Source organism: Oncorhynchus gorbuscha, linkage group LG16 (assembly GCF_021184085.1).
Source record: "Oncorhynchus gorbuscha isolate QuinsamMale2020 ecotype Even-year linkage group LG16, OgorEven_v1.0, whole genome shotgun sequence".
Taxonomy (NCBI): domain Eukaryota; kingdom Metazoa; phylum Chordata; class Actinopteri; order Salmoniformes; family Salmonidae; genus Oncorhynchus; species Oncorhynchus gorbuscha.
The window spans coordinates 80,727,123-80,755,037 of NC_060188.1; the positions used below are offsets into that span (position 1 = coordinate 80,727,123).

The 27,915-nt window shown below is 48.5% G+C and overlaps 1 protein-coding gene across 1 annotated transcript; it reads left to right on the top strand.

Annotated features, from left to right (window-relative positions):
- The first annotated feature begins 70 nt into the window (after positions 1-70).
- Positions 71-27,347, top strand: LOC124000332 (M-phase phosphoprotein 9). The gene is made up of 23 exons (XM_046306609.1): positions 71-204; positions 1,370-1,650; positions 1,759-1,906; positions 2,862-2,951; positions 3,041-3,889; positions 7,794-7,866; positions 10,793-10,896; positions 11,199-11,315; positions 11,390-11,877; positions 15,328-15,477; positions 15,761-15,848; positions 15,929-16,144; positions 16,424-16,471; positions 16,564-16,628; positions 19,262-19,363; positions 19,510-19,764; positions 19,894-20,030; positions 20,513-20,746; positions 20,938-21,055; positions 21,205-21,278; positions 21,365-21,570; positions 25,971-26,039; positions 26,293-27,347. Exons 2-23 carry the CDS (start codon positions 1,406-1,408, stop codon positions 26,392-26,394), a joined length of 3,978 nt encoding a protein of 1,325 aa, XP_046162565.1. The 5' UTR covers positions 71-204; positions 1,370-1,405; the 3' UTR covers positions 26,395-27,347.
- Positions 27,348-27,915: the final 568 nt, after the last annotated feature.

The window sequence follows — 27,915 nt, forward strand, 5'->3', positions numbered from 1 at the left end:
TCATAAGGCCTAAATAAGAGAGACAGCCAATCAGGTAACTCGTGTTCTATTTCATTTGGCCAATTAGACATTGCGTTATGTTTTGCCATTGAACATTGTGCTGCAGCACTGCTAGCCCGAGTAAAAACTACATTAGATGCAGTAGACTAGCTGGTTAGTATTGTTGAGAGGCAATATGGGTGAAGTTACGTTACAAGTTAACTGGTAAGTTAATGGTAGCTTTATTTATCATCTAAATCACCTACTTTACACATTAACTGAATCGATTATGTGCTTATTGCGCGTATAACTAAGGCGCTAGTTTCAATGATTGTCAATATGTAACGTTCGCTAGCTAACGTTACACGTAAACGTTGAAGCCTGCAAACTTGTCAGTTAGGCTAACATGGTTAGCTAGCTAGACAGTAGGATCCAGCCAGCAACCAAACTGGAAACTGGCCAGGCAATCAATAGGTTGATACTGTATTAGCGAGCAGAAGGGTACTTACTAGCTACGATATCCAGGCATATTTCGCTGGATAGCTATGTAGCGGGGTTTATTCCCTTATCAAGGAGAGAACAATATTACATGAAAGCAGCTGGTCGTGTTGACAGTGGAGGTTATGTTGCATGGTCAGTTGTTGTGACATGATGCCATTCATGCAAGCTTCCTTCCCTGTGAGCTATTTAATGGAAGCTATGACAGCTTATCTGTTTAATGCTGGTTAATGCTCTTGTCAGCTATATATCGCAAGCCTTCTCTAAACTGATCCAGATGTATGCAAGTTAATCTGCCCCAGTGAAATTGAAAGTTTTCATCTCACATCACAGCCCTGGTTACTGTTTGTCTGGAGTTTAAAGGGACAGTTCACCCTGAAGTCCAGGGACAGTTCACCCTGAAGTCCTTAGACCTCTATCTCCTGCAGGTATTAGACCCTCCCCCTCTATCTCCTGCAGGTATTAGACCCTCCCCCTCTATCTCCTGCAGGTATTAGACCCTCCCCCTCTATCTCCTGCAGGTATTAGACCCTCCCCCTCTATCTCCTGCAGGTATTAGACCCTCCCCCTCTATCTCCTGCAGGTATTAGACCCTCCCCCTCTATCTCCTGCAGGTATTAGACCCTCCCCTCTATCTCCTGCAGGTATTAGACCCTCCCCTCTATCTCCTGCAGGTATTAGACCCTCCCCCTCTATCTCTTGCAGGTATTAGACCCTACCCCTCTATCTCCTGCAGGTATTAGACCCTCCCCCTCTATCTCCTGCAGGTATTAGACCCTCCCCCTCTATCTCCTGCAGGTATTAGACCCTCCCCCTCTATCTCCTTGTAGGTTGAGGGGGAGCTGTCTCCCTCCTTCCACCCATTCATTGACCCCCTCTATCTCCCCTGTAGGTATCATACTCTTCCCCAGGTCGTGAGTCCATAAGCATGTCCACAGATGACAGTATCTCTGAGGATGTTTCAAGCCTGAGCCACTGCCTTGGCGATGCCAATGGGGAAGGGGGCAAGGAGAGTGAGTCCTCTGAGGGCACCTCAGCAGCCTCGGGTCTGGGGCTTGGGTTGGGGCTAGCCGGGCCAGAGGAACGCAAAATCACCTCCAAGACTGTAGGGGGCGCTGTGGATGGGAGAGCTTATGACATGACCCCAGCATGCAGCCTCCCCCAGAAGATCAGGTGTGTGTAGAGACTGTGCTCTCTGACTAGAGGTGTTAATGTAAGAGGTATGGAAAGTACAATCCATCCTAATCCCTTGTCCTAACTCCTGTGTGTTGTGTTCCTCAGGAGTCTGTGTCTCAGTAGGGAGGAGGTCTTTGTGTCTGGGAAGTGTCTTCCCTTCATCAACCCCTCCTCCCTGGAGACCCTCAGGGCCCTGGTCCAGGAGATACAGAGTAGTGGGGAGACTGACCCGGAGATGTGGAAGGACTGTGAGGTAGGAATGTGTCTGTTTGGCAGTGTTGGTGTGTAACTACAAGATAGGTGGACAACACGGATATGTAGGAGATTTTGTATTTAGTGTGGAAGGACTTTCAAGTAGTAATACAGCAACTGATGGAGAAATCTCCATGGCAATTCATTTTTCAGAGAAGTGTGTGTTCTCTGAACTTCTCCCCGTGAAGGGTGACGTTGGGGTTAGCTGGCATGGTCATTATTCTCCTGCAGTGTGTTGGGCAGCCTCATCTCTCTTCTGTCGCTTCTGCTGTCTCTGTGGATCTCAGCTGACCGCACACAAAGATACATGCACACAATCGGCCCCCAGACTGCACACATCACACCACTGCAGCTGATCTCTTCAGACACGGGAGATGATTTGTGATGCAGCAGTGCCATCTCATCTCACACACAGAGGAAAATACACCTGGGAGATACATAGTACTGTATTCCCCAGCTTTGAATACAGGGATCTTTCTCAATTGTCTTAATGACCTGCCCTTGTCTCCTCTTGTTCATTTTTCCTGATCTAAAAAAACACATGCTAGATTTCACGTGTCTAGTTTAGACTATTGTTCTGAAGCCCAGTTCTGGTATTGTACCCTGAAATATCTATATTTCAGTCTCAAAGGGAATCTGTTTTTTATTTATTTATGGGCTGTAATATCAGGTGCATACCCCCCTCCCTGGGTGCATGGCATAGTACAACGGTTTCCCCCTTCTCACGTCATAACTGGAGCACAGCTGCTTCCGGGTGCGCCTCGCGCACACACACAGACCCCAGCTGCGAGCCTAACTCCCAGCTGTCACTATTCTACCCTCCAATCAGAACACTTTGACTATTTGCTATATTTATATTCACGCTGGACACCCATACTTCCAAGAACAACTCTTCCAATGCTGTGTCTTGTGCTATGGTTTACAGACCTAATGTTGAAGATGTGTTTGTTGAACAGGGCCGATGGCTGCATCTGTTTCAGCTAGTAGAGAAACAATACCAAGAGCAGATCTTGGCTCAGCAAGAACAGTACCAGTGCCAAATACAGGTCTGTACTACTATACTTGGCCTGTTCTAGAATACCCGATGATGCATGTAATGATGGCTGTTTACACTGTGATTGTTTTTCTCCTCCAGCTGATTCAGGATGAGATCAAAGCCTTAGTTCAGCTCCAGAACCGCCAGACCAGCACACAGACTCACCACGATTACCCATATACCCCTACTGCTACCACCAACACACAGACACATCACGATTACCCATCTACTCTGTCTGTCACACAGACACACCCAGACTACACCTCTTCCCCTGTTGTTACTACCAAGGACTACCCTTCACCCCCCACTTCCAAACCCAACCATCCCTCAACCTGCACGGACCTTCCCAATGGGAACTCGCCCCTCTCTGTTCCCCTCACCTCCCTCTTTGTCCCCCAAACCATTTTGAGCTCCACCTCCCCTCAACCCCCACCCCCCCGGCCAGAGCCGGTCACCCTAGGAGAGAGGTGTGCTGATGGGGCAGGGACGGTGCTATGCAGTGGGTACGGGACCCTGTCTGCCTGGGGCACAGGGCTGGAGGGGACAGTGACTCTGGGGGGAGCAGAGGAGACAGGCCAGGTCGAAGAGGAGCCTAGCTGGTCCCTTCACCTCCAGGATGACACAGACATCACTCTGATTGGCCAGGACGGTCAACAGAGGAGCGCCTCGGCCAATGAGGTGGCTCCTAGAGCCAATCCTAGTCCATCACCTGAGCAGCAGAGAACCTCCAGCCAACCGCTGACATCCTGGGCTCAAAGACATAGACTCAGCAAACCCAAGAAGAGCAGGCTAGGGCAGGCCCAACATCCCCAGGCCTCCCCCTCACCCCTTCAGGCCCCGTACCTGGGCCAGAGTGACCCTCAGTCCTCTTCCCCCCAGGAGCAGCAGCCCAGCTCCAGGAAGAGCCCCAGAGACAGCTCCCTGGACGACATTGACCTCCAGGACCAGGTATGCCTAGCACCGGCCTGTTCCATTACAATTTATTGTAGCTAGATAAAATTATCTTTGGATTACTAGAGTCAGTATAGTGCTCTGGCATTTTGTTATATCACCATGTATTTTGTCTGTGTGTGTCACTGTTATGGAGCGACTTCAGTGCCAACAGAAATTCTATTTGAATTTTATCATTTATAATTTGTTCGTTGACTGTGTATCAAGTTTTCAAACCATCCATTTCAAGTTAATCAAAGTTTCATATATTCAACTTCTCATATGCATTCAGATTCAGTTCTGTAAATTCAGATTCAAAACCAGAGACGACATCCTGGTACTTTGCCAGCCAGGAATCAAACGCTCTCTGTGGTAACAGAAGCTTCTGGTGGATTCTGAAGCCAATGTGCCATGCTGTATTTATGTTCATCTTATGAATTTGTCTCTAGCGTTTGAACCGCTTTGCCTATAAACTATTATGACCCCATTGCTGAAACCTAAGAGACTCTAGAGCATGAATGCTTTTTCTGTTCTCCTCTATGATGATCACAGGCCATACTGTAAGGGAGTGTCACAAAAATGATTTGGCTGTCATAAGAATACAGTTGTAGAGCACAGTCATAGTCCTTCTAAGGATAGCCTTTCCACTCTCTATTTAATCTTGCTCTTGTGACTGACTGGGTTCGAACCAGGTCTCCTGCGTGTCACGAGACTGTGTTAGCCCACTTAGATAAAGCCCATGGGGATTTGTTTAGGAAGCTAACACAAGTCTTCAAGTCTCCAGCAAGGTCGGTTACCACCTCGGTTACATTTTTACCTCCCTTTGACCTCCTACTCAGAGATCACGGCACCAATATAACTGACTGGGTTCTAAATTAGGCCTACTGCATAACAACAACCCTTTCTGTGGCAAGCAGAAGGATCTGTGCACCTCATTTAATGAGTGTGACAGAGGTGGTTTGGTGATCCAGCCATGTGAGGAGTAGCCTCGTAATTACCAGACCTATTACAGTGTGTAGCGAACCATTCATGTAAGCTCATGAGATCAGCCTGCTCGCGAGGCTATGTGATGAGCAGCCTTAGCTGAGACATGAAGACGTGGAAGTTTGTCTGAAGGGGTTCTAACCCAGGGCTCCTGTGTGCCAGACAATGTAACTCTTCAGGTCTCAAGACAAGTTACTCATCAGAGAAGGGTGGCCACTTCACCCCCCTTTCAACTCATCCTTGAAGAGACTCCGCCAAGTCACAGGACCAATGCCTAGGCTTTAGCTTAACTAGCTAACACAGTGTTAACCATATAATGACTACCCTTGATGGAGACTTGAAACCATTGGTGGACTGGGACCATAAATCGTACATGGCATTTCTAGCACACTGGCCAATACTTTTCTTGAGGTCCCTACACCGGCCCATTATTTTCCTTAAGTCCCCCATTATTGGCCCCAATGTGCTAAAAATTGACCAGCCCGTCTGGCATTTCCCCGAAATGCCAAATGGCCAGTCCACCCCAACTTGAATCTATCACAAAATAACACCTCAAACTTGCACATCTCCAGGTCTTAGGCAAGGTTCTCATCACATAAGCATGGATCACCAAACCAGGTGAGTAACCTTGCTGGATCTTGAAGACTTATATTAGTGTAGCAGATGGGGATCAATGAAACTCACTCCTCAGCCTGAAGTGGCTACCTTTGCGCAATTGAAGGCCTTTTTCAATAGCGCAGTTGGTTATAATGGTTCATAGCCAAAATGGTTCAAATGCTAGAGACAAATTCATTGGAAGAAAATAAATTCAATATGCCACTTTGGCTTCAGACACCGCAAAAAGTTTCTGTTTACCACAGTGAGTGTTTGATTCTATCTGTTCTCCTATACCTTTCCTGGCTGACAAAGTACCAGGATGTTGTCTCTGGTTTTCAATCTGAATTTAGAAAACAGAATTTGAAAATTGAATCGGAATGCATCTGAAAAGTTGAAAATATTACATTTTGATCAACTTGAAATGATTGTTTATAAACTACAATGTACCATATTGAAATTGAATATATAAATATTGAACTTGAATAATTAATTAAACATAAATGGCATTTTAAAACTGAATGCAATATTCATTCAATTCAGTTTTAAATCATGAAATACAAGTTACATTTCTGAATTCAATGATTCAATTTGTGCATTATAAATCAAAAAAAAAAAAATGGAATTTAAATGAAAATTATTTTGGCACTGAAATGACCTCCATACATTGTCTGCCCTCCTTTAGAAGCATTTAGAAAAGGACTTGACACTGTGCCCTCCTTTTAGAAGCATTTAGAAAAGGACTCGAGACTGTGCCCTCCTTTAGAAGAATTTAGAAAAGGACTCGACACTGTCTGCCCTCCTTTAGAAGAATTTAGAAAAGGACTCGACACTGTGCACTCCTTTAGAAGCATTTAGAAAAGGACTCGACACTGTCTGCACTCCTTTAGAAGCATTTAGAAAAGGACTCGACACTGTCTGCCCTCCTTTAGAAGCATTTAGAAAAGGACTCGACACTGTGCCCTGCTTTGGAAGCATTTAGAAAAGGACTCGACACTGTGTCTGCCCTCCTTTAGAAGCATTTAGAAAAGGACTCGACACTGTCTGCCCTCCTTTAGAAGCATTTAGAAAAGGACTCGACACTGTGCCCTGCTTTGGAAGCATTTAGAAAAGGACTTGACACTGTGCCCTGCTTTGGAAGCATTTAGAAAAGGACTTGACACTGTGCCCTGCTTTGGAAGCATTTAGAAAAGGACTTGACACTGTGCCCTCCTTTGGAAGCATTTAGAAAAGGACTCGACACTGTGCCCTCCTTTGGAAGCATTTAGAAAAGGACTCGACACTGTGTGTGCCCTGCTTTGGAAGCATTTAGAAAAGGACTCGACACTGTGTCTGCCCTCCTTTGGAAGCATTTAGAAAAGGACTCGACACTGTGTCTGCCCTCCTTTGGAAGCATTTAGAAAAGGACTCGACACTGTGTCTGCCCTCCTTTGGAAGCATTTAGAAAAGGACTCGACACTGTGTCTGCCCTCCTTTGGAAGCATTTAGAAAAGGACTCGACACTGTGTCTGCCCTCCTTTGGAAGCATTTAGAAAAGGACTCGACACTGTGTCTGCCCTCCTTTGGAAGCATTTAGAAAAGGACTCGACACTGTGTCTGCCCTCCTTTGGAAGCATTTAGAAAAGGACTCGACACTGTGTCTGCCCTCCTTTGGAAGCATTTAGAAAAGGACTCGACACTGTGTCTGCCCTCCTTTGGAAGCATTTAGAAAAGGACTCGACACTGTGTCTGCCCTCCTTTGGAAGCATTTAGAAAAGGAAACTGTGTCTGCCCTCCTTTGGAAGCATTTAGAAAAGGACTCGACACTGTGTCTGCCCTCCTTTGGAAGCATTTAGAAAAGGACTCGACACTGTGTCTGCCCTCCTTTGGAAGCATTTAGAAAAGGACTCGACACTGTGTCTGCCCTCCTTTGGAAGCATTTAGAAAAGGACTCGACACTGTGTCTGCCCTCCTTTGGAAGCATTTAGAAAAGGACTCGACACTGTGTCTGCCCTCCTTTGGAAGCATTTAGAAAAGGACTCGACACTGTGTCTGCCCTCCTTTGGAAGCATTTAGAAAAGGACTCGACACTGTGTCTGCCCTCCTTTGGAAGCATTTAGAAAAGGACTCGACACTGTGTCTGCCCTCCTTTGGAAGCATTTAGACAAGGACTCGACACTGTGTCTGCCCTCCTTTGGAAGCATTTAGACAAGGACTCGACACTGTGTCTGCCCTCCTTTGGAAGCATTTAGACAAGGACTCGACACTGTGTCTGCCCTCCTTTGGAAGCATTTAGAAAAGGACTAGAGAAAGCTTTGGGTCTCCTTCTCTCTCTCCTCTCTTCATTTAATCTCTCTGTTTTCAGCATGGTTGGGCTGCTCCCTCCACCAACTCCTTCCCTCTGAGGAGGAGTGACAGCCTCATGTCTGAGGTCTCAGGTAACAACACACACTGCTCTTTGTATTCTTATTATAACAAGCTGTTTCCGTGTTCCAACACATGGTTTCTGTTTGATTGTTGTAACAAAGGCACGCCACGTTGAATTCAAATCAAAATCAAATCAAATGTATTTATATAGCCCTTCGTACATCAGCTGATATCTCAAAGTGCTGTACAGAAACCCAACCTAAAACCCCAAACAGCAAGCAATGCAGGTGTAGAAGCATGGTGGCTAGGAAAAATAATAATAATAATATGCCATTTAGCAGACGCTTTTATCCAAAGCGACTTACAGTCATGTGTGCATACATTCTATGTATGGGTGGTCCCGGGAATCGAACCCACTACCCTGGCGTTACAAGCGCCATGCTCTACCAACTGAGCTACAGAAGGAAAAACCTCCCTAGAAAGGACAAAACCTAGGAAGAAACCTAGAGAGGAACCAGGCTATGTGAGGTGGCCAGTCCTCTTCTGGCTGTGCCAGGTGGAAATTATAACAGAACATGGCCAAAATGTTCAAATGTTCATAAATGACCAGCATGGTCAATAATAATAAGGCAGAACAGTTGAAACTGGAGCAGCAGCACGGCCAGGTGGACTGGGGACAACTGGGGACAGCAAGGAGTCATCATGTCAGGTAGTCCTGGGGCATGGTCCTAGGGCTCAGGTCCTCCGAGAGAGAGAAAGAGAGAATTAGAGAACGCACACTTAGATTCACACAGGACAGGAGAAGTACTCCAGATATAACAAACTGACCCTAGCCCCCCGACACAAACTACTGCAGCATAAATACTGGAGGCTGAGACAGGAGGGGTCAGGAGACACTGTGGACCCATCCAAGGACACCCCGGACAGGGCCAAACAGGAAGGATATAACCCCACCCACTTTGCCAAAGCACAGCCCCCACACCACTAGAGGGATATCTTCAACCACCAACTTACCATCCTGAGACAAGGCTGGGTATAGCCCAGAAAGATCTCCGCCATGGCACAACCCAAGGGGGGGGCGCCGCCAACCCAGACAGGATGACCACATCGGTGAATCAAACCACTCAGGTGACGCACCCCTTCCAGGGACAGCATGGAAGGGCCCAGTAAGCCAGTGACTCAGCCCCTGTAATAGGGTTAGAGGCAGAGAATCCCAGTGGAAAGAGGGGAACCGGCCAGGCAGAGACAGCAAGGGCGGTTCGTTGCTCCAGAGCCTTTCCGTTCACCTTCCCACTCCTGGGCCAGACTACACTCAATCATATGACCCACTGAAGAGATGAGTCTTCAGTAAAGACTTAAAGGTTGAGACTGAGTTTGCGTCTCTCACATGGGTAGGCAGACCTTTCCATAAAAATGGAGCTCTATAGGAGAAAGCCCTGCCGCCAGCTGTTTGCTTAGAAATTCTAGGGACAGTTAGGAGGCCTGCGTCTTGTGACTGTAGCGTACATGTAGGTATGTACGGCAGGACCAAATCAGAGGGATGGGTAGGAGCAAGCCCATGTAATGCTTTGTAGGTTAGCAGTAACACCTTTAAATCAGCCCTTGCTTTGACAGGAAGCCAGTGTAGGGATGCTAGCACTGGAGTAATATGATACATTTTTTGGGGTTCTAGTCAGGATTCTAGCAGCCGTTTTTTGCACTAACTGAAGTTTATTTAGTGCTTTATCCGGGTAGCCGGAAAGTAGAGCATTGCAGTAGTCTAACCTAGAAGTGACAAAAGCATGGATTAATTTTTCTGCATCATTTTTGGACAAAGTTTCCGATTTTTGCAATGTTACGTAGATGGAAAAAAGCTGTCCTTGAAATGGTCTTGATATGTTCTTCAAAAGAGAGATCAGGGTCCAGAGTAACGGCGAGGTCCTTCACAGTTTTATTTGAGACGACTGTACAACCATTAAGATTAATTGTCAGATTCAACAGAAAATCTCTTTGTTTCTTGGGACCTAGAACAAGCATCTCTCTTTTGTCCGAATTTAAAAGTAGAACGTTTGCAGCCATCCACTTCCTTATGACTGAAACACATGCTTCTAGCGAGGGCAATTTTAGGGCTTCACCATGTTTCATTGAAATGTACAGCTGTGTGTCATCCGCATAGCAGTGAAAGTTAACATTATGTTTTCGAATGACATCCCCAAGAGGTAAAATATATAGTGAAAACAATAGTGGTCTTAAAACGGAACCTTGTGGAACACCGAAATTTACAGTTGATTTGTCAGAGGACAAACCATTCACAGAGACAAACTGATATCTTTCCGACAGATAAGATCTAAACCAGGCAAGAACTTGTCCGTGTAGACCAATTTGGTTTTCCAATCTCTCCAAAAGAATGTGGTGATCGATGGTATAAAAAGCAGCACTAAGGTCTAGGAGCACGAGGACAAATGCAGAGCCTCGGTCCGATGCCATTAACATGTCATTTACCACCTTCACAAGTGCAGTCTCAGTGCTATGATTGTGTCTAAAACCAGACTGAAGCATTTCATATACATTGTTTGTCTTCAGGAAGACAGTGAGTTGCTGCGCAACAGTCTTTTCTAAAATTTGAGAGGAATGGAAGATAGTTTTTTTTGTTTTTACATATAGCCTACAGTAAACAAATGAACATGTTTTATTATTTAAAATGAAAAGAAGTATATTCTGATGTTACTGAACACCTTCATGAACACAACCAAATAATTATTTTAGAGAGAGCATATATGAAATGTATTAATTACACTTTTAGAATGTTGCAGTCAGAATGACTGCTCGTTATATTGATGAGTGGTGCCTCGCAGCCCAGCGGTTCTAGTGTTAGACATTGGCCTACATACTAAGTGATCTTGTTGAATCACACTGTTGCCTTCGCTGTACTGCTAAGTGTTTGAAGTAAAGTAGTTATGAAGCAGTCTAGGACTGAGGTTGTTATAATGTAGTAAGAGGTGCCTTCTTGTCCTCCAGGTCTGACTTACTGGCGTCTGGATGAGAGTGAACTCTACTGCCCTCTACCTGACAGCTTTGACAGTGGAGCTGACCTCCTGCTGCAGGAGGCCTCTATCAGTCTGGTAGGTGAATGACAAAAGGACAATCCAAACTTGTTCCACCTAAATACAATGTTTGTTTTCATTGTGCTCAAAAAGTTCGTCGCGAAACCATCTGCATTAGGGGAATCGCAAAATATGCATTACGAGAAATTTACAGACCTCAATCCCAAGTTTAAAAAAAATTGCTCCATCTCCCTCCATTGTGTTAGTTGTTGAGTGTGTCTCTGTCTCCCAGACCTCTCCAGAGTGCGCGTGTCTCCCAGACCTCTCCAGAGTGCGCGTGTTGTTCTGACAGTGTCTGTGTCTCTATCTTCCTCCTCCAGACCTCTCCAGAGGAACAGAAGCTGTCTCTCAGAGAGATTTACCACAACAAGCAGAGAACTGAGTCCAAACGCACCGACTGGGACCTCTCTCGCACATGCAGCCCCACATCACCACAGGTATACACACCCACACACAGACGCACAGACACACAGACACTAGCTCTAACTCTCTACTCCTCTCTCTGTTCTAGGTGTTAACTCTAGATCCCACTGTTCACCTCCGTCAGTCAGACCGGACCTCCGGCTTCACCTCGCCCTCCCACTTCAGCAGCCCATCGTACCCCACCCTGCCGCACCTCTACCCCCGCATTGGCACCCCCTGTACTCCAGTTAGCCCAGCCAGCATGGCCGAGGGCAGTGCCAACCCTGGGGACACAGACTGCCCCTCCAATGCCTCTAGCCTCTCTGCCACCGCACCTACCCCAGCCAAGGTAGCCTCTGCTCAGATAAAACTGGCCCCATCATCCCCCTCTACTTCCAAGCCCCTGGTGCTCCCCAGCAGCCAGCAGCGCAAAGCCTTGGCCACACAGACCAGCAAGGACGAGGGGAGCCACACACACACCAGCAACCTGATGAAACTGTCTGTGTCTGGGAAGCACACGCACTCCCACACACTCTCCCGGGGAAAACCTCGTATGGAGAAAGCGGCATCGCTGGAAGACCCTGTGGTCGTCTCTCTGTGAGTGGCCAGGGGCTGGTTATGTTTTTATACACTGCTCAAAAAAACAAAGGGAACACTTCCACTTAAACAACACAATGTAACTCCAAGTCAATCACACTTCTGTGAAATCAAATGTCCACTTAGGAAGCAACATTGATTGACAATACGTTTCACATGCTGTTGTGCAAATGGAATAGACAACAGGTGGAAATTATAGGCAATTAGCAAGACACCCCCAATAAAGGAGTGGTTCTGCAGGTGGTAACCACAGACCACTTCTCAGTTCCTATGCTTCCTGGCTGATGTTTTTGTCACTTTTGAATGCTGGCGGTGCTTTCACTCTAGTGGTAGCATGAGACGGCGTCTACAACCCACACAAGTCGCTCAGGTAGTGCAGCTCATCCAGGATGGTACATCAATGCGAGCTGTGGCAAGAAGGTTTGCTGTGTCTGTCAGCGTAGTGTCCAGAGCATGGAGGCGCTGCCAGGAGACAGGCCAGTACATCAGGAGATGTGGAGGAGGGCAACAACCCAGCAGCAGGACCGCTACCTCTGCCTCTGTGCAAGGAGGAGCAGGAAGAGCACTGCCAGAGCCCTGCAAAATGACCTCCAGCAGGCCACAAATGTGCATGTGTCTGCTCAAACTGTCAGAAACAGACTCTGAGGGCCCGACTTCCACAGGTGGGGGTTGTGCTTACAGCCCAACCCTGTGCAGGATGTTTGGAATTTGCCAGAGAACACCAAGATTGGCAAGTTCGCCACTGGCGCTCTGTGCTCTTCACAGATGAAAGCAGGTTCACACTGAGCACATGTGACAGAGTCTGGCGACGCTGTGGAGAACGTTCTGCTGCCTGCAACATCCTCCAGCATGACCGGTTTGGCGGTGGGTCAGTCATGGTGTGGGGTGGCATTTCTTTGGGGGGCCGCACAGCCCTCCATGTGCTCGCCCAGAGGTAGCCTGACTGCCATTAGGTACCGAGATGAGATCCTCAGACCCATTGTGAGGCCATATGCTGGTGTGGTTGGCCCTGGGTTCCTCCTAATGCAAGACAATGCTAGACCTCATGTGGCTGGAGTGTGTCAGCAGTTCCTGCAAGAGGAAGGCATTGATGCTATGGACTGGCCCGCCCGTTCCCCAGACCTGAATCCAATTGAGCACATCTGGGACATCATGTCTCGCTCCATCCACCAACACCACGTTGCACCACAGACTGTCCAGGACTTGGCGGATGCTTTAGTCCAGATCTGGGAGGAGATCCCTCAGGAGACCAGCCGCCACCTCATCAGGAGCATGCCCAGGCGTTGTAGGGAGGTCATACAGGCACGTGGCGGCCACACACACTACTGTGCCTCATTTTGACTTGTTTTAAGGACATTACATCAAAGTTGGATCAGCCTGTAGTGTGGTTTTCCACTTTAATTTTGAGTGTGACTCCAAATTCAGACCTCCATGGGTTGATAAATTTGATTTCCATTGATCATTTTTGTGTGATTTTTGTTGTCCGCACATTCAACTATGTAAAGAAAAAAGTATATTAATCAGATTATTTCATTCATTCAGATCTATGATGTGTTATTTTAGTGTTCCATTTATTTTTTTGAGCAGTGTATATTCAGCCACACTAATATTGTTGAGTCTATATACCAGAGGAACTAGCAGTACAATAACCTGTGTAACTGATGCATACGGAGCAGTAGAATAACCTGTGTAACTACTGATGCATACGGAGCAGTAGAATAACCCGTGTAACTACTGATGCATACGGAGCAGTAGAATAACCCGTGTAACTACTGATGCATACGGAGCAGTAGAATAACCCGTGTAACTACTGATGCATACGGAGCAGTAGAATAACCTGTGTAACTACTGATGCATACGGAGCAGTAGAATAACCCGTGTAACTACTGATGCATACGGAGCAGTAGAATAACCTGTGTAACTGATGCATACGGAGCAGTAGAATAACCTGTGTAACTGATGCATACGGAGCAGTAGAATAACCTGTGTAACTACTGATGCATACGGAGCAGTAGAATAACCTGTGTAACTACTGGTGCATACGGAGCAGTAGAATAACCTGTGTAACTACTGGTGCATACGGAGCAGTAGAATAACCCGTGTAACTACTGATGCATACGGAGCAGTAGAATAACGTGTAACTACTGTGTAACTACTGATGTGCATACGGAGCAGTAGAATAACTACTGATGTAACTGATAACCTGTGTAACTACTGATGAGCAGTAGAATAACCCGTGTAACTACTGATGCATACGGAGCAGTAGAATAACCCGTGTAACTACTGATGCATACGGAGCAGTAGAATAACCCTGATGTAACTACTGTAACTACTGATGCATACGGAGCAGTAGAATAACCTGTGTAACTACTGATGCATACGGAGCAGTAGAATAACCTGTGTAACTACTGATGCATACGATGAGCAGTAGAATAACCCGTGTAACTACTGATGCATACGGAGCAGTAGAATAACCCGTGTAACTACTGATGCATATGGAGCAGTAGAATAACCCTGATGTAACTACTGATGTGATACGGAGCAGTAGAATAACCATACGGAGCAGTAGTGTAAACTGATGCATACGGAGCAGTAGAATAACCTGTGTAACTGATGCATACGGAGCAGTAGAATAACCCGTGTAACTACTGATGCATACGGAGCAGTAGAATAACCAGTAGAATGTAACTACTGATGCATACGGAGCAGTAGAATAACCCGTGTAACTACTGATGCATACGGAGCAGTAGAATAACCCGTGTAACTACTGATGCATACGGAGCAGTAGAATAACCCGTGTAACTACTGATGCATATGGAGCAGTAGAATAACCCGTGTAACTACTGATGTATACGGAGCAGTAGAATAACCTGTGTAACTGATGCATACGGAGCAGTAGAATAACCTGTGTAACTACTGATGCATACGGAGCAGTAGAATAACCCGTGTAACTACTGATGCATACGGAGCAGTAGAATAACCCGTGTAACTACTGATGCATACGGAGCAGTAGAATAACCCGTGTAACTACTGATGCATACGGAGCAGTAGAATAACCTGTGTAACTACTGATGCATACGGAGCAGTAGAATAACCCGTGTAACTACTGATGCATACGGAGCAGTAGAATAACCCGTGTAACTACTGATGCATACGGAGCAGTAGAATAACCCGTGTAACTACTGATGCATATGGAGCAGTAGAATAACCCGTGTAACTACTGATGTATACGGAGCAGTAGAATAACCTGTGTAACTGATGCATACGGAGCAGTAGAATAACCTGTGTAACTACTGATGCATACGGAGCAGTAGAATAACCTGTGTAACTACTGATGCATACGGAGCAGTAGAATAACCCGTGTAACTACTGATGCATCCTCCTCCCATTCACTCTCTTCCCAATTGTCCTCCTTTTTTCCCAACTTCCTATCCGCCCCTCTTTCTCCAGGCTGAGAGAGAATCTGAGGGACAAACACTGTCGTCATGTAGCTGACCTGAAGGCTTACTATGAGGCGGAGATCAAACTCCTCAGAGACAAACTGGACCTGAGAGACCTGCCACACGACCTAGAGCAGAGCAACCGCACACTCAGACAGAGGTGTGTGTGTGTGTGTGTGTGTGTGTGTGTGTGTGTGTGTGTGTGTGTGTGTGTGTGTGTGTGTGTGTGTGTGTGTGTGTGTGTGTGTGTGTGTGTGTGTGTGTGTGTGTGTGCGTACGTTTTACTATCCTCGTGGGTACCGGAAATCCCCAAAGTCCCCACATAAATAGTAAAACAAGGAAAATTCTCCCTCGTGGGGAAAAAGACCATTTTAGGGTTAGGGGTTAAGGTTAGGCCTGTGTGTGTGTGTGTGAGATCTAACCTGTGGTTGTTGTAATACCAGGTGTGCTCAGCAAGAGAGGGCTCTGTCTGAAGCCAGCAGCTGTATCCAGGAGCTGGAGAACAAGAACTCCATCCTGGAAAAGCAACTGGTAAGATGCCTTTTATACCCCTAGAGGTGTGTGTGTGTGTGTGTGTGTGTGTGCATAACAAGCTCTGCTTTCTCTGACAGGCTGACTGGGCGATGCGCTACGACACAGCCTGCTCCACGGCAACGTCCCTGCAGCAGCGATTGGACGGAAGCAGGCGGTCAGTCAGGGAGAAGGACGCCTCGGCTGGCCGCCTCAGGTCCCGGGTCCGGCATCTAGAGGAGGCCTTGGAGAACGCCTGCAGAGAAACGGAAGAGAAGGAGGCCAGAAGGGAGAGGGAGTACAAGATGCTGCAGGACGTGAGTTCTGCACTTATACTAAACTATTTAAGTAAACCCAAATCTCTGGTCTCTGACTGTCTGGAATAGACTACTTTCTAGGTGTTGTAGTGTGAGCGAGCACCTGCAGAACTGTATCTCTGTGTTTTCAACACCAACCAGTCTTATCTGAGCAGATTATTTATTACCTACTGATGTGTGCAGATGGTATTGTAATAGGCTATTTGGCTGTAGCTCAAGTGTGTGTGTGTGTGTGTGGCCATGATGACTTAAGGGTTGTGTCTGTTTCTGCCTCCTCAGCTTCTGGGGGAGTATGACTCTCTGAGGAAAGAGCACGAGGGCGTGAAGGTATTAGTGATGTCTGTTTCTGTGTTCCACCTCGACAAGAACAGGTGACGCATTGTACTACTAATATTTCAACCTTCTGTCTCTGTCAACAGGACAACCTGGTTTCTTCAGAGAACCATCTGTTTGATGCCAACGAGCAGATCTCTAGACTAAACAGGTAACATCAAACATCCAACACCAAGACCTGCAGGGACACAGTGTCTCTGTCTTGTCTATGAAAACCAACATCTATAGGATGATAAGCTGGGTGAATCATGACTCCATATCAGACATCAGAAGTTGAGTGACATAATGTGGGATCCTTTACGACTGAGAGAGAGTTCTTCTCTTGGTGACTGTCTACCAAAGCATAGACAGGACCTGCATGTAATCTTGTGCCTGCTTTTCTTTCTTTGTCATTTTTTTGGACCCAGCAACAGTGGAGAGATAAACATCCTATATCACCCACACACTCTTCCCTCTACCTATCTGTCTGTCTGTGCCCCTCTCCTCCTCAGGGTGATCTGTAACAGTCTTCCTCCTCTATCTGTCTGTCTGTGCCCCTCTCCTACTCAGGGTGATCTTTAAGTCTTCCCTCTCTGTCTGTCTGTCTGTCTGTGCCCTTCTCCTCCTCAGGGTGATCTGTAACAGTCTTCCCTCTCTGTCTATCTGTCTGTCTGCCCCTCCTACTCAGGGTGATCTCTAACAGTATTCCCTCTGTCTGTCTGTGCCCCTCTCCTCCTCAGGGTGATCTGTAACAGTCTTCCCCCTCTGTCTGTCTGTGCCCCTCCTACTCAGGGTGATCTCTAACAGTCTTCCCCCTCTGTCTGTCTGTGCCCCTCTCCTCCTCAGGGTGATCTGTAACAGTCATCGCCCTCTGTCTGTCTGTCTGTGCCCCTCTCCTCCTCAGGGTGATCTTGTAACAGTCTTCCCTGTCTGTCTGTCTGTGCCCCTCTCCTCCTCAGGGTGATCTCTAACAGTCTTCCCCCTCTGTCTGTCTGTCTGTCTGTCTGTCTGTCTGTCTGTCTGTCATTCTGTGCCCCTCTCCTCCTCAGGGTGATCTCTAACAGTCTTCCCCCTCTGTCTGTCTGTCTGTCTGTCTGTCTGTCTGTCTGTCTGTCTGTCTGTCATTCTGTGCCCCTCTCCTCCTCAGGGTGATCTTGTAACAGTCTTCCCTGTCTGTCTGTCTGTGCCCCTCTCCTCCTCAGGGTGATCTCTAACAGTCTTCCCCCTCTGTCTGTCTGTCTGTCTGTCTGTCTGTCTGTCTGTCTGTCTGTCTGTCTGTCTGTCTGTCTGTCTGTCTGTCTGTCTGTCTGTCTGTCTGTCTGTCTGTCTGTCTGTCTGTCTGTCTGTCTGTCTGTCTGTCTGTCTGTCTGTCTGTGCCCCTCTCCTCCTCAGGGTGATCTGTAACAGTCTTCCCTCTCTGTCTGTCTGTCTGTGCCCCTCTCCTCCTCAGGGTGATCTCTAACAGTCTTCCCTCTCTGTCTGTCTGTCTGTGTCTGTGATCTCCCAGTCTCCCCTCTGTCTGTCTGTCTGTGGGTGATCTGTAACAGTCTTCCCTCTCTGTCTGTCTGTCTGTGCCCCTCTCCTACTCAGGGTGATCTGTAACTGTCTGTCTGTCTGTCTGTCTGTCTGTCTGTCTGTCTGTCTGTCTGTCTGTCTGTCTGTCTGTCTGTCTGTCTGTCTGTCTGTCTGTCTGTCTGTCTGTCTCCCTCTCCTCCTCAGGGTGATCTGTAACAGTCTTCCCTCTCTGTCTGTCTGTCTGTGCCCCTCTCCTACTCAGGGTGATCTGTAACAGTCTTCCCCCTCTGTCTGTCTGTCTGTGCCCCTCCTACTCAGGGTGATCTGTAACAGTCTTCCCCCTCTGTCTGTCTGTCTGTCTGTGCCCCTCTCCTCCTCAGGGTGATCTCTAACAGTCTTCCCCGTCTGTCTGTCTGTCTGTCTGTCTGTCTGTCTGTCTGTCTGTCTGTCTGTCTGTCTGTCTGTCTGTCTGTCTGTCTGTCTGTCTGTCTGTCTGTCTGTCTGTCTGTCTGTCTGTCTGTCTGTCTGTCTGTCTGTCTGTCTGTCTGTCTGTCTGTCTGTCTGTCTGTCTGTCTGTCTGTCTGTCTGTCTGTCTGTCTGTCTGTCTGTCTGTCTGTCTGTCTGTCTGTCTGTCTGTCTGTCTGTCTGTCTGTCTGTCTGTCTGTCTGTCTGTCTGTGCCCCTCTCCTCCTCAGGTTGATCTGTAACAGTCTTCCCCCTCTGTCTGTCTGTCTGTGCCCCTCCTACTCAGGGTGATCTGTAACAGTCTTCCCTCTCTGTCTGTCTGTCTGTGCACCTCTCCTCCTCAGGGTGATCTGTAACAGTCTTCCCTCTCTGTCTGTCTGTCTGTGCACCTCTCCTCCTCAGGGTGATATCTAACAGTCTTCCCCCTCTGTCTGTCTGTCTGTCTGTCTGTCTGTCTGTCTGTGCCCCTCTCCTCCTCAGGGTGATCTGTAACAGTCTTCCCCCTCTGTCTGTCTGTCTGTCTGTCTGTCTGTCTGTCTGTCTGTCTGTCTGTCTGTCTGTCTGTCTGTCTGTCTGTCTGTCTGTGTCCCTCTCCTCCTCAGGGTGATCTCTAACAGTCTTCCCCCTCTGTCTGTCTGTCTGTCTGTCTGTCTGTCTGTCTGTCTGTCTTCCCCCTCTGTCTGTCTGTCTGTGCCCCTCTCCTCCTCAGGGTGATCTCTAACAGTCTTCCCCCTCTGTCTGTCTGTGCCCCTCTCCTCCTCCAGGGTGATCTGTAACAGTCTTCCCCCTCTGCCTGTCTGTCTGTCTGTGCCCCTCTCCTCCTCAGGGTGATCTGTAAGATGGAGAGCCAGGTGAATCAACTGGATTATGTGAACCAGGCCAGGAGTCGCCAGGCCGTCCACAACCACACACAGTCCTCTGGAGCTGGGTACGGTCTCCTCAACTCATGCATCCATGTTGTGCTTTCATTCGGTCCCAAAGCAGGTCTGACAGTATCTGTTGTTACTGTTGTTAACCCCCTCCAGTCTGTCTGTCTGTTTGACAGAAGCTGTTCTTACTGTTATCCCTCTCCAGTCTGTACCACCATCCGGACCTGCTGCTGTCCCCCAGCAAACACCCTCGGCAACCAGAATCCACATATAGGATATCTCCTTGCCCTCAAACTGACCAATCACATAGCATCAGGAAGTCTCCTCTTCCTCAAACTGACCAATCGCAGAGTTACAGGAAGTCTCCTTGCCCTCAAACTGACCAATTGGGCAGCTACAGAAAGTCTCCCTGTCCTCAAACTGACCAATCAGGCAACTCGGGCCACACTGGCAGCAGAAGGTATGGTTGTGGTTAACTTGTGGTTGTAGTGTTAACTTAAGAATACCTCTTAATTCCTTTTCCCCTTGATTTAACCACGATTACAAAGCTGACCAGTTTACCTCACCCTTGTCCTGTTTTGTCCTGTAGGTGTTCGTCTCCTCCAGAGATTGAGCAGCCCCAGAACCAGGGTGGGGGTGTGAGGGAAGCTCGGGGGCCTCTGACCCCACTGATGAGGGCCCTGATAGAGCTTGAGGAGACCAGGACCACTGAGGGTCGGGCCCCCTGTAAGAACAGCCACAGTACCACTGACTCACTTTCACTGGCCTACTGTAAGACACAGTCCTCATCCCACAGTAGGCCTTCCACTCACTTACTAACTCATGTCACTCTCCACTCAATCGTTAGTGCTGGGCTGGAACACTGGCCTTCAACGTGACTCATTCATTGGCTCCAGTCTTGCATTTTCTGCTAAGGCTGCTTTTACCATGGAGGTTGTGTTCCCCTGACCTCAGCCGTTTGGATCTGTGCTTTTCATGTCATCTGATACCAGCATTTTAAGATTCTCTGTCTTGTGAAAATGTAGTGATTTGCAAACGGATATATCTTGGCAGTGTTAAGGAAAGTTGAAACAACCCGTTTGATTCTCTACTCTGAAGTTTTTTTCTGTTGATGGGTCTTTCAATGTGGTTCACTCTGAAAGCATCTCTTTCTGGGAGTGTTTTTCTCTAAATTCTGTCATTTGTCTCTATGTATCGGTCTGTTGCAGGGTTGGGCAACCGGAGGCCTACTGTTGGCCTTTTAGAGAGAAACCACAGAGAACCACAAACACAGGACCGTGACAGGGCTATGGAGGATGTGGCTGGCCCGGAGACGGGAATGTCCGGGACAGTCAGGGGTGTGCCTCTGCTGAGAGCCCAGAGAAGTCTGTCTCCAGAAGGCCACAGGTCCTCTTCTCTGCCCCCCCGCACCCAGAGGACCACCTTCCCCCCTACTACACCCAGTACGTCTGTTTTTCTCACCACTCCTTTATCGGGGCTGGGTTGAATGCATTCAGTTGTGCTACTGACTAGGTATCCCTTTTCTCCTCCTGGTGTATCTCAATACTCTATTACCTCATGTGTACTTTTGTGTATGTGGAGACTAGTTAATTATGTTAAGTGATTTCACTAATCTAGTGTTATTTTGTTTTAGGTAAGAGGGAGACTCTAATGATGCCTCTGTCAGCTAAGTCCAGCCCCAAACGCTGCCCTGCAGAGAACTACTCCACTGCCTTTGGCAACCCATCACCACGACAACCGCTACGCAACAGGTACCCGTGGACTACAGGACTCTTCCTTAGCTGCATCTTTGCACCCTTGGTTAAAATGCTTACTGTTTTTTCCGCGTGTGATCGCTCCAACTCCAGCTACGGTATTTGATATGTTGAGCTTAATTCAGAGTTGTGATTGTCTGTTTCAGGTTTGACGTGGCGTTAGACCAGAGACGCCACTCCTTCCACAACTCCAGCCCCAGGAAGAGACTGTTCCCAGAAGGTTTTTGACTTACCTCCCTGACTCCTGGTTAGTGTGTTCAGTTGAATAGTTCCATAACACTACTGCCCTGTTTCTTCCTCCTCCAGCCTCCCAGCGGTCGTCTGGTGGCTCAGTGGAGTCCTCAGGCAGTGTTGACCCCCAGGAGGGTGTCTTTGGGCTGGGCTGGCAGGAGCAAGGGACTGTGGGGTCATGCTCAGACCTCCAGGACCCAGGGACAGACCTCCAGACCAGGCTCCACTCTCTGGCTGACGCTGAGAGGATGTTAGACGAGCTCACTATGGAAAAACAACAGGTGAGACAGACTGTTATAAGGTTCTTATAGATACACTCTGACAGGCCACTCACTAGCAATGTCCAATTTCCACAAGACCAAACATGCCTTTTACCCATAGCCCTACCCCTAGACACCTGTACAGTGCATTTGGGAAGTATTCAGACCCCTTCCCTTTTTCCACATTTTGTTACATTACAGCCTTATTCTAAAATGGATTAAATAATAAAGCAGAAACAGGTTTTTAGATTATTATTTTTTTGCAAGTATATAAAATAAACTGAAATAGCTTATTTACATAAGTATTCATATCCTTTGTTATGAGACTCGACATTGAGCTCAGGTGTATCCTGTTCCCATTGATCATTCTTGAGATGTTTCTTCAACTTGATTGGAGTCCACCTGTGGTAAATTCAATTGATTTGAAAAGGCACACACCTGTCTATTTAAGGTCCCACAGTTGACAGTGCATGTCAGAGCAAAAATCAAGCCATGAGGTCGACGGAATTTTCCGTAGAGCTCCGCGTCAGGATTATGTCGTGGCACAGATTTGGGGAAGGGTATCAAAACATGTCTGCAGCATTGATGGTCGACAAAAACCCAGTGGCCTCAATCATTTTTAAGTGGATGAAGTTTGGAACCACTAAGACTCTTCCTAGAGCTGGCTGTCTTGCCAAACTGAGCAATCGAGGGAGCGAGGTGACCAAGTGCCCGATGGTCACTCTGACAGAGCTCCAAAGATCCTATGTGGGGATGGGAGAACCTTCCAGAAGGACAACCATCTCTGCAGCACTCCACCAATCAGGCCTCTACGGTAGTGGCCAGACGAAAGGCACATGACAGCGCGCTTGGAGTTTGCCAAAAGGCACCTAAAAGGCTCTCAGACCATGAGAAACAAGATTCTCAGGTCTGATGAAACCAAGATTGATTTTTTTGCCCTGAATGCCAAGTATCACATCTGGAGGAAACCTGGCACCATCCCTACGGTGAAACGTGGTGGTGGCAGCATCATGTAGTGGGGATGTTTTTCAGCGGCAGGGACTGGGAGATTGGTCAGGATTGAGGGAAAGATTAACGGAGCAAACTACAGAGAGATCCTTAATGAAAACATGTTCCAGAGACCCTCAGACTGGGGGCAAAGGTTCACCTTCCAACAGGACAACGACCCGAAGGACACAGTCAAGACAACGCAGGAGTGGCTTCGGGACAAGTCTCAATGTTCTTGAGAGACCCAGCCAGAGCCCGGACTTGAACCCAAGAGACTAGAAAATATCTCTCGCTCTATTTAGCTTGAAAATAGCGTGTAGCGTCATACCCAAGAAGACTCAAGGCTGTAATCGCTGCCAAAGGTGCTTCAACAAAGAAAAGGGTCTGAATACTTATGTAAATGTGATATTTTCTTTTTTTTTGGCAAAAATGTCTAAGCCTGTTTTTTGTGTGTGTTGAAGAGGATTAAAAAAATAACAATTTTAATCAATTTTAGTATAAGGCTGTAACGCAACAAAATGTGGAAAAAGTCAAGGGGTCTGAATGCATTGTAGATCTGTAAAGATTGGATGGCAATAAGCAATGCAGTGGTGTCAACCTACCAGAGCAATATTACCTAGTTCATATCCATCCAAACTCTTTGGAATCTACAGGGAGTTCCTAGGGACAGGGGCTAGGAGTTTAGTTTGGCTAACGTTGATTCTGGTATTGCACTGCTTCATATTTGGTTGGTTTATATCTATTAATGACGGAGGCAGGCCTCCTAATATATTCCGGTTATATAACCTGGCTTTATGGTTTTACAACCACTCCACTCTTAATGACTTCTATTTATAGCTGGCTTCATATATTCCCCCTGTCCTGTCCCGCTCTGCCCTGTCCTGTCCCGCTCTGCCCTGTCCTCTCCCGCTCTGCCCTGTCCTGTCCCGCTCTGCCCTGTCCTCTCCCGCTCTGCCCTGTCCTCTCCCGCTCTGCCCTGTCCTCTCCCGCTCTGCTCTGTCCTGTCCCGCTCTGCTCTGTCCTGTCCCGCTCTGCCCTGTCCTGTCCCGCTCTGCCCTGTCCTGTCCCGCTCTGCCCTGTCCTGTCCCGCTCTGCCCTGTCCTGTCCCGCTCTGCCCTGTCCCGCTCTGCTCTGTCCTGTCCCGCTCTGCCCTGTCCTGTCCCGCTCTGCCCTGTCCTGTCCCGCTCTGCTCTGTCCTGTCCCGCTCTGCTCTGTCCTGTCCCGCTCTGCCCTGTCCTCTCCTGCTCTGCTCTGTCCTGTCCCGCTCTGCTCTGTCCTGTCCCGCTCTGTCCTGTCCCGCTCTGCTCTGTCCTGTCCCGCTCTGCTCTGTCCTGTCCCGCTCTGCTCTGTCCTCTCCCGCTCTGCCCTGTCCTGTCCCGCTCTGCCCTGTCCTGTCCCGCTCTGCCCTGTCCTCTCCCGCTCTGCCCTGTCCTCTCACGCTCTGCCCTGTCCTCTCCCGCTCTGCCCTGTCCTCTCCCGCTCTGCCCTGTCCTCTCCCGCTCTGCCCTGTCCTCTCCCGCTCTGCCCTGTCCTCTCCCGCTCTGCCCTGTCCTCTCCCGCTCTGCCCTGTCCTCTCCCGCTCTGCCCTGTCCTCTCCCGCTCTGCTCTGCCCTGTCCTCTCCCGCTCTGCCCTGCCCTGTCCTCTCCCGCTCTGCCCTGCCCTGTCCTCTCCCGCCCTGCCCTCTCCCGCCCTGCCCTCTCCCGCCCTGCCCTCTCCCGCCCTGCCCTCTCCCGCTCTGCTCTGCCCTGTCCTCTCCCGCTCTGCTCTGCCCTGTCCTCTCCCGCTCTGCTCTGCCCTGTCCTCTCCCGCTCTGCTCTGCCCTGTCCTCTCCCGCTCTGCTCTGCCCTGTCCTCTCCCGCTCTGCTCTGCCCTGTCCTCTCCCGCTCTGCTCTGCCCTGTCCTCTCCCGCTCTGCTCTGCCCTGTCCTCTCCCGCTCTGCTCTGCCCTGTCCTCTCCCGCTCTGCTCTGCCCTGTCCTCTCCCGCTCTGCCCTGTCCCGCTCTGCCCTGTCCTCTCCCGCTCTGCTCTGCTCTGTCCTCTCCCGCTCTGCCCTGTCCTCTCCCGCTCTGCTCTGCCCTGTCCTCTCCCGCTCTGCCCTGTCCTCTCCCGCTCTGCCCTGTCCTCTCCCGCTCTGCTCTGCCCTGTCCTCTCCCGCTCTGCCCTGTCCTCTCCCGCTCTGCTCTGCCCTGTCCTCTCCCGCTCTGCTCTGCCCTGTCCTCTCCCGCTCTGCCCTGTCCTCTCCCGCTCTGCCCTGTCCTCTCCCGCTCTGCTCTGCCCTCTCCCGCTCTGCTCTGCCCTCTCCCGCTCTGCTCTGCCCTGTCCTCTCCCGCTCTGCCCTGTCCTCTCCCGCTCTGCCCTGTCCTCTCCCGCTCTGCCCTGTCCTCTCCCGCTCTGCTCTGCCCTGTCCTCTGCTCCCGCTCTGCTCTGCCTGTCTCCCGCTCTGCTCTGCCCTCTCCCGCTCTGCTCTGCCCTCTCCCGCTCTGCTCTGCCCTGTCCTCTCCCGCTCTGCTCTGCCTTGTCCTCTCCCGCTCTGCCCTGTCCCGCTCTGCTCTGCCCTCTCCCGCTCTGCTCTGTCCTGTCCTCTCCCGCTCTGCTCTGTCCTGTCCTCTCCCGCTCTGCTCTGTCCTGCCCTCTCCCGCTCTGCTCTGTCCTGCCCTCTCCCGCTCTGCTCTGTCCTGTCCTCTCCCGCTCTGCTCTGTCCTGTCCTCTCCCGCTCTGCTCTGTCCTGTCCTCTCCCGCTCTGCTCTGCTCTGTCCTCTCCCGCTCTGCTCTGTCCTCTCCCGCTCTGCTCTGCTCTGTCCTCTCCCGCTCTGCTCTGCCCTGTCCTGTCCCGCTCTGTCCTGTCCTGTCCCGCTCTGTCCTGTCCTCTCCCGCTCTGCTCTGCCCTGTCCTGTCCCGCTCTGTCCTGTCCTGTCCCGCTCTGTCCTGTCCTCTCCCGCTCTGCTCTGCCCTGTCCTCTCCCGCTCTGCTCTGCCCTGTCCTCTCCCGCTCTGCTCTGCCCTGTCCTCTCCCGCTCTGCTCTGCCCTGTCCTCTCCCGCTCTGCTCTGCTCTGTCCTCTCCCGCTCTGCTCTGCCCTGTCCTCTCCCGCTCTGCTCTGCTCTGTCCTCTCCCGCTCTGCTCTGCCCTGTCCTCTCCCGCTCTGCTCTGCTCTGTCCTCTCCCGCTCTGCTCTGCTCTGTCCTCTCCCGCTCTGCTCTGCTCTGTCCTCTCCCGCTCTGCTCTGCCCTGTCCTCTCCCGCTCTGTTTTGACTGAGGGGTGCTATAACCCCGTTGCCCGTCAGCAAGCTTACGTACACTCCTGTGTCTGTCCAGCGCAACGCACACACACACACACTGCAGGGCTGCCTGCCTGGTTAATCTGATTTAATCTGAGTGCTATGAAGTGAGTTCATGCGTTGGTTATATATTTATTAATTTGTGTGTGTTCTGTGCAGATTGAGTCAGCGTTGAGCCGGATGCCTGGATCTGGTGGGAGGGTGAGCCTGCAGACCAGGTTAGATGAGGTAAGGTCACAGTCACACCAAACCTGCTAGGCCTCATTACATATCAGTAAAAACCATGACTGGGTTAAATTAATATTTTTGTTGTCATGAACATGTTTGTTTGAGGAAGTAGACTCTCTCTTGTATGGCAATTTGAATATGATTTGAAATGGAACATTCCAGATGGGATATCACTTCAAAACAGAGGTCTTTGTGTACGGTATGTGTGAATGTTTAAAGCTGTTCCAGCTAAATGACTTCCCATACTCCCCAGGTGGCCTTAGAGAACCGTCTAGAGAGAGTGAACTGTGACCTGGGTTCCATCCGCATGACCCTGAAGAGGTTCCACGTTCTACGCTCCTCTGCCAACATATAGCAATGTTTTTATTAGATGACCTCATAGGCAGGGCCTAGAGTTTTTCTGGTCAGTTTGCATGGTCAGGAAATACTCCTGGTCAAGCTATAGATGACTAGATATCAACTCTCCTAGTTATAGTTTTCTGTGCTGTAGATTGATACAGAGCCCATATTGTTCTCAACTCTCTGTTTCATGACCCAACAGTCTTTTCTACACACAACTCGGGGATATTTTTCTATATGTTTGGAAGAGCTCACTATTTGTGGAGTATATTTTTTTGAAATGCTCAGATTTGTAAAGTCGTTTACTTTTTTTTTAGATGTTTAAAAAATACAAATATTATATGCTTTGCTCGCCATATTCAGGTCAATTATGTGGATTTTTCGATATGAATGGAAGAGCCTCCTAATATCCAGCAGAGACATGTACCCATCTGGAATGTGCCACTGCCACCTCTGTCTACATTTTTATGCATTGTTTTAAAATGTTTTATTCATCGCATACAATAGTATTTATTACATTGCATTTTTATGTGTTCATTACAATGGTGCATTTAAAAATAATAATAATTAAAAAAAAACATCTTTATAGCCTACAATGTTCAATTCTACAAGTTTTGTATTACCAAGCTAGTATTATATTCTTCAGTTTCACCATTACTTGATCTTGTACTGTAGCACATTTTTAATTGCTTTCCTTTTTCCATGTTTATATATATTTTTTAATCTCCTTTGAACATCCCGTTTGTTTTGTGTTAATTCCATGTTGTGAAGGGAGGAATTTCACCAGTTCCTAACCACCCTCTCTTCTCTCTATACTCTGGATCTCATGCAAAAAGCAAACCAGCACACATTTGAAATAATAAACACACACAAGTACACTGCTCCACAAATTATTGTACTGCATGTTATAGGTGCACTGTTTCAGTTTCTTTGGTCAAGTTGTGTTCTAATAAAAAATATTGCAGTTTGCAATGACTTGAAATGAACCTCACTGGAACAAAAAATGCACTGTTTGCTCACAATAAATGCTTACATTATTACAACACCTATGGGTTGTCATTACCAACTGAATTTTTTTTTTACCTTTTAACTAGGCAAATCAGTTAAGACTAAATTCTTATTTAAAATGAAGGCCTACCCCGGCCAAACCCGGACGACACTGGGCCAATTGTGCACCGCCCTATGGGACTCCCAATTACAGCCAGATGTGATACAGCCTGGATTCAAATCAGGGTGTCTGTAGTGACACAGTCAGCGGCCTCATCTATATAGAATAAATAGTTTCTGTTACACATAATTCATTCAAAGATATTCAATTTGGCCATCAGTGTCCAAAACGGGGTCCATGACGACTGTTGATTCAGTACATTTGTACTCTACTGTAGGCCTTCATGTTTTATAAAGCATCTTGTAGAGGTACCGTTGAGGTCTGTGATGAATCTGTAGCCACTGGGGGGCGCTTTCTGTCTAGCTGACAGTACAGGACGTGTATGAAGTCGGACATACTGTATGATTAGGATTGCCAATGCTTTAGCGA

What these genes read in the sequence shown, in the direction of transcription:
- LOC124000332 (XM_046306609.1), top strand. Translation starts at nt 1,406, where the DNA reads ATGTCCACAGATGACAGTATCTCTGAGGATGTTTCAAGCCTGAGCCAC. An exon ending in AGATGTGGAAGGACTGTGAG is followed by an intron (nt 1,907 to 2,861) that starts GTAGGAATGTGT and finishes TTTGTTGAACAG; the next exon opens with GGCCGATGGCTGCATCTGTT. An exon ending in CCATCCTGGAAAAGCAACTG is followed by an intron (nt 15,849 to 15,928) that starts GTAAGATGCCTT and finishes TTTCTCTGACAG; the next exon opens with GCTGACTGGGCGATGCGCTA.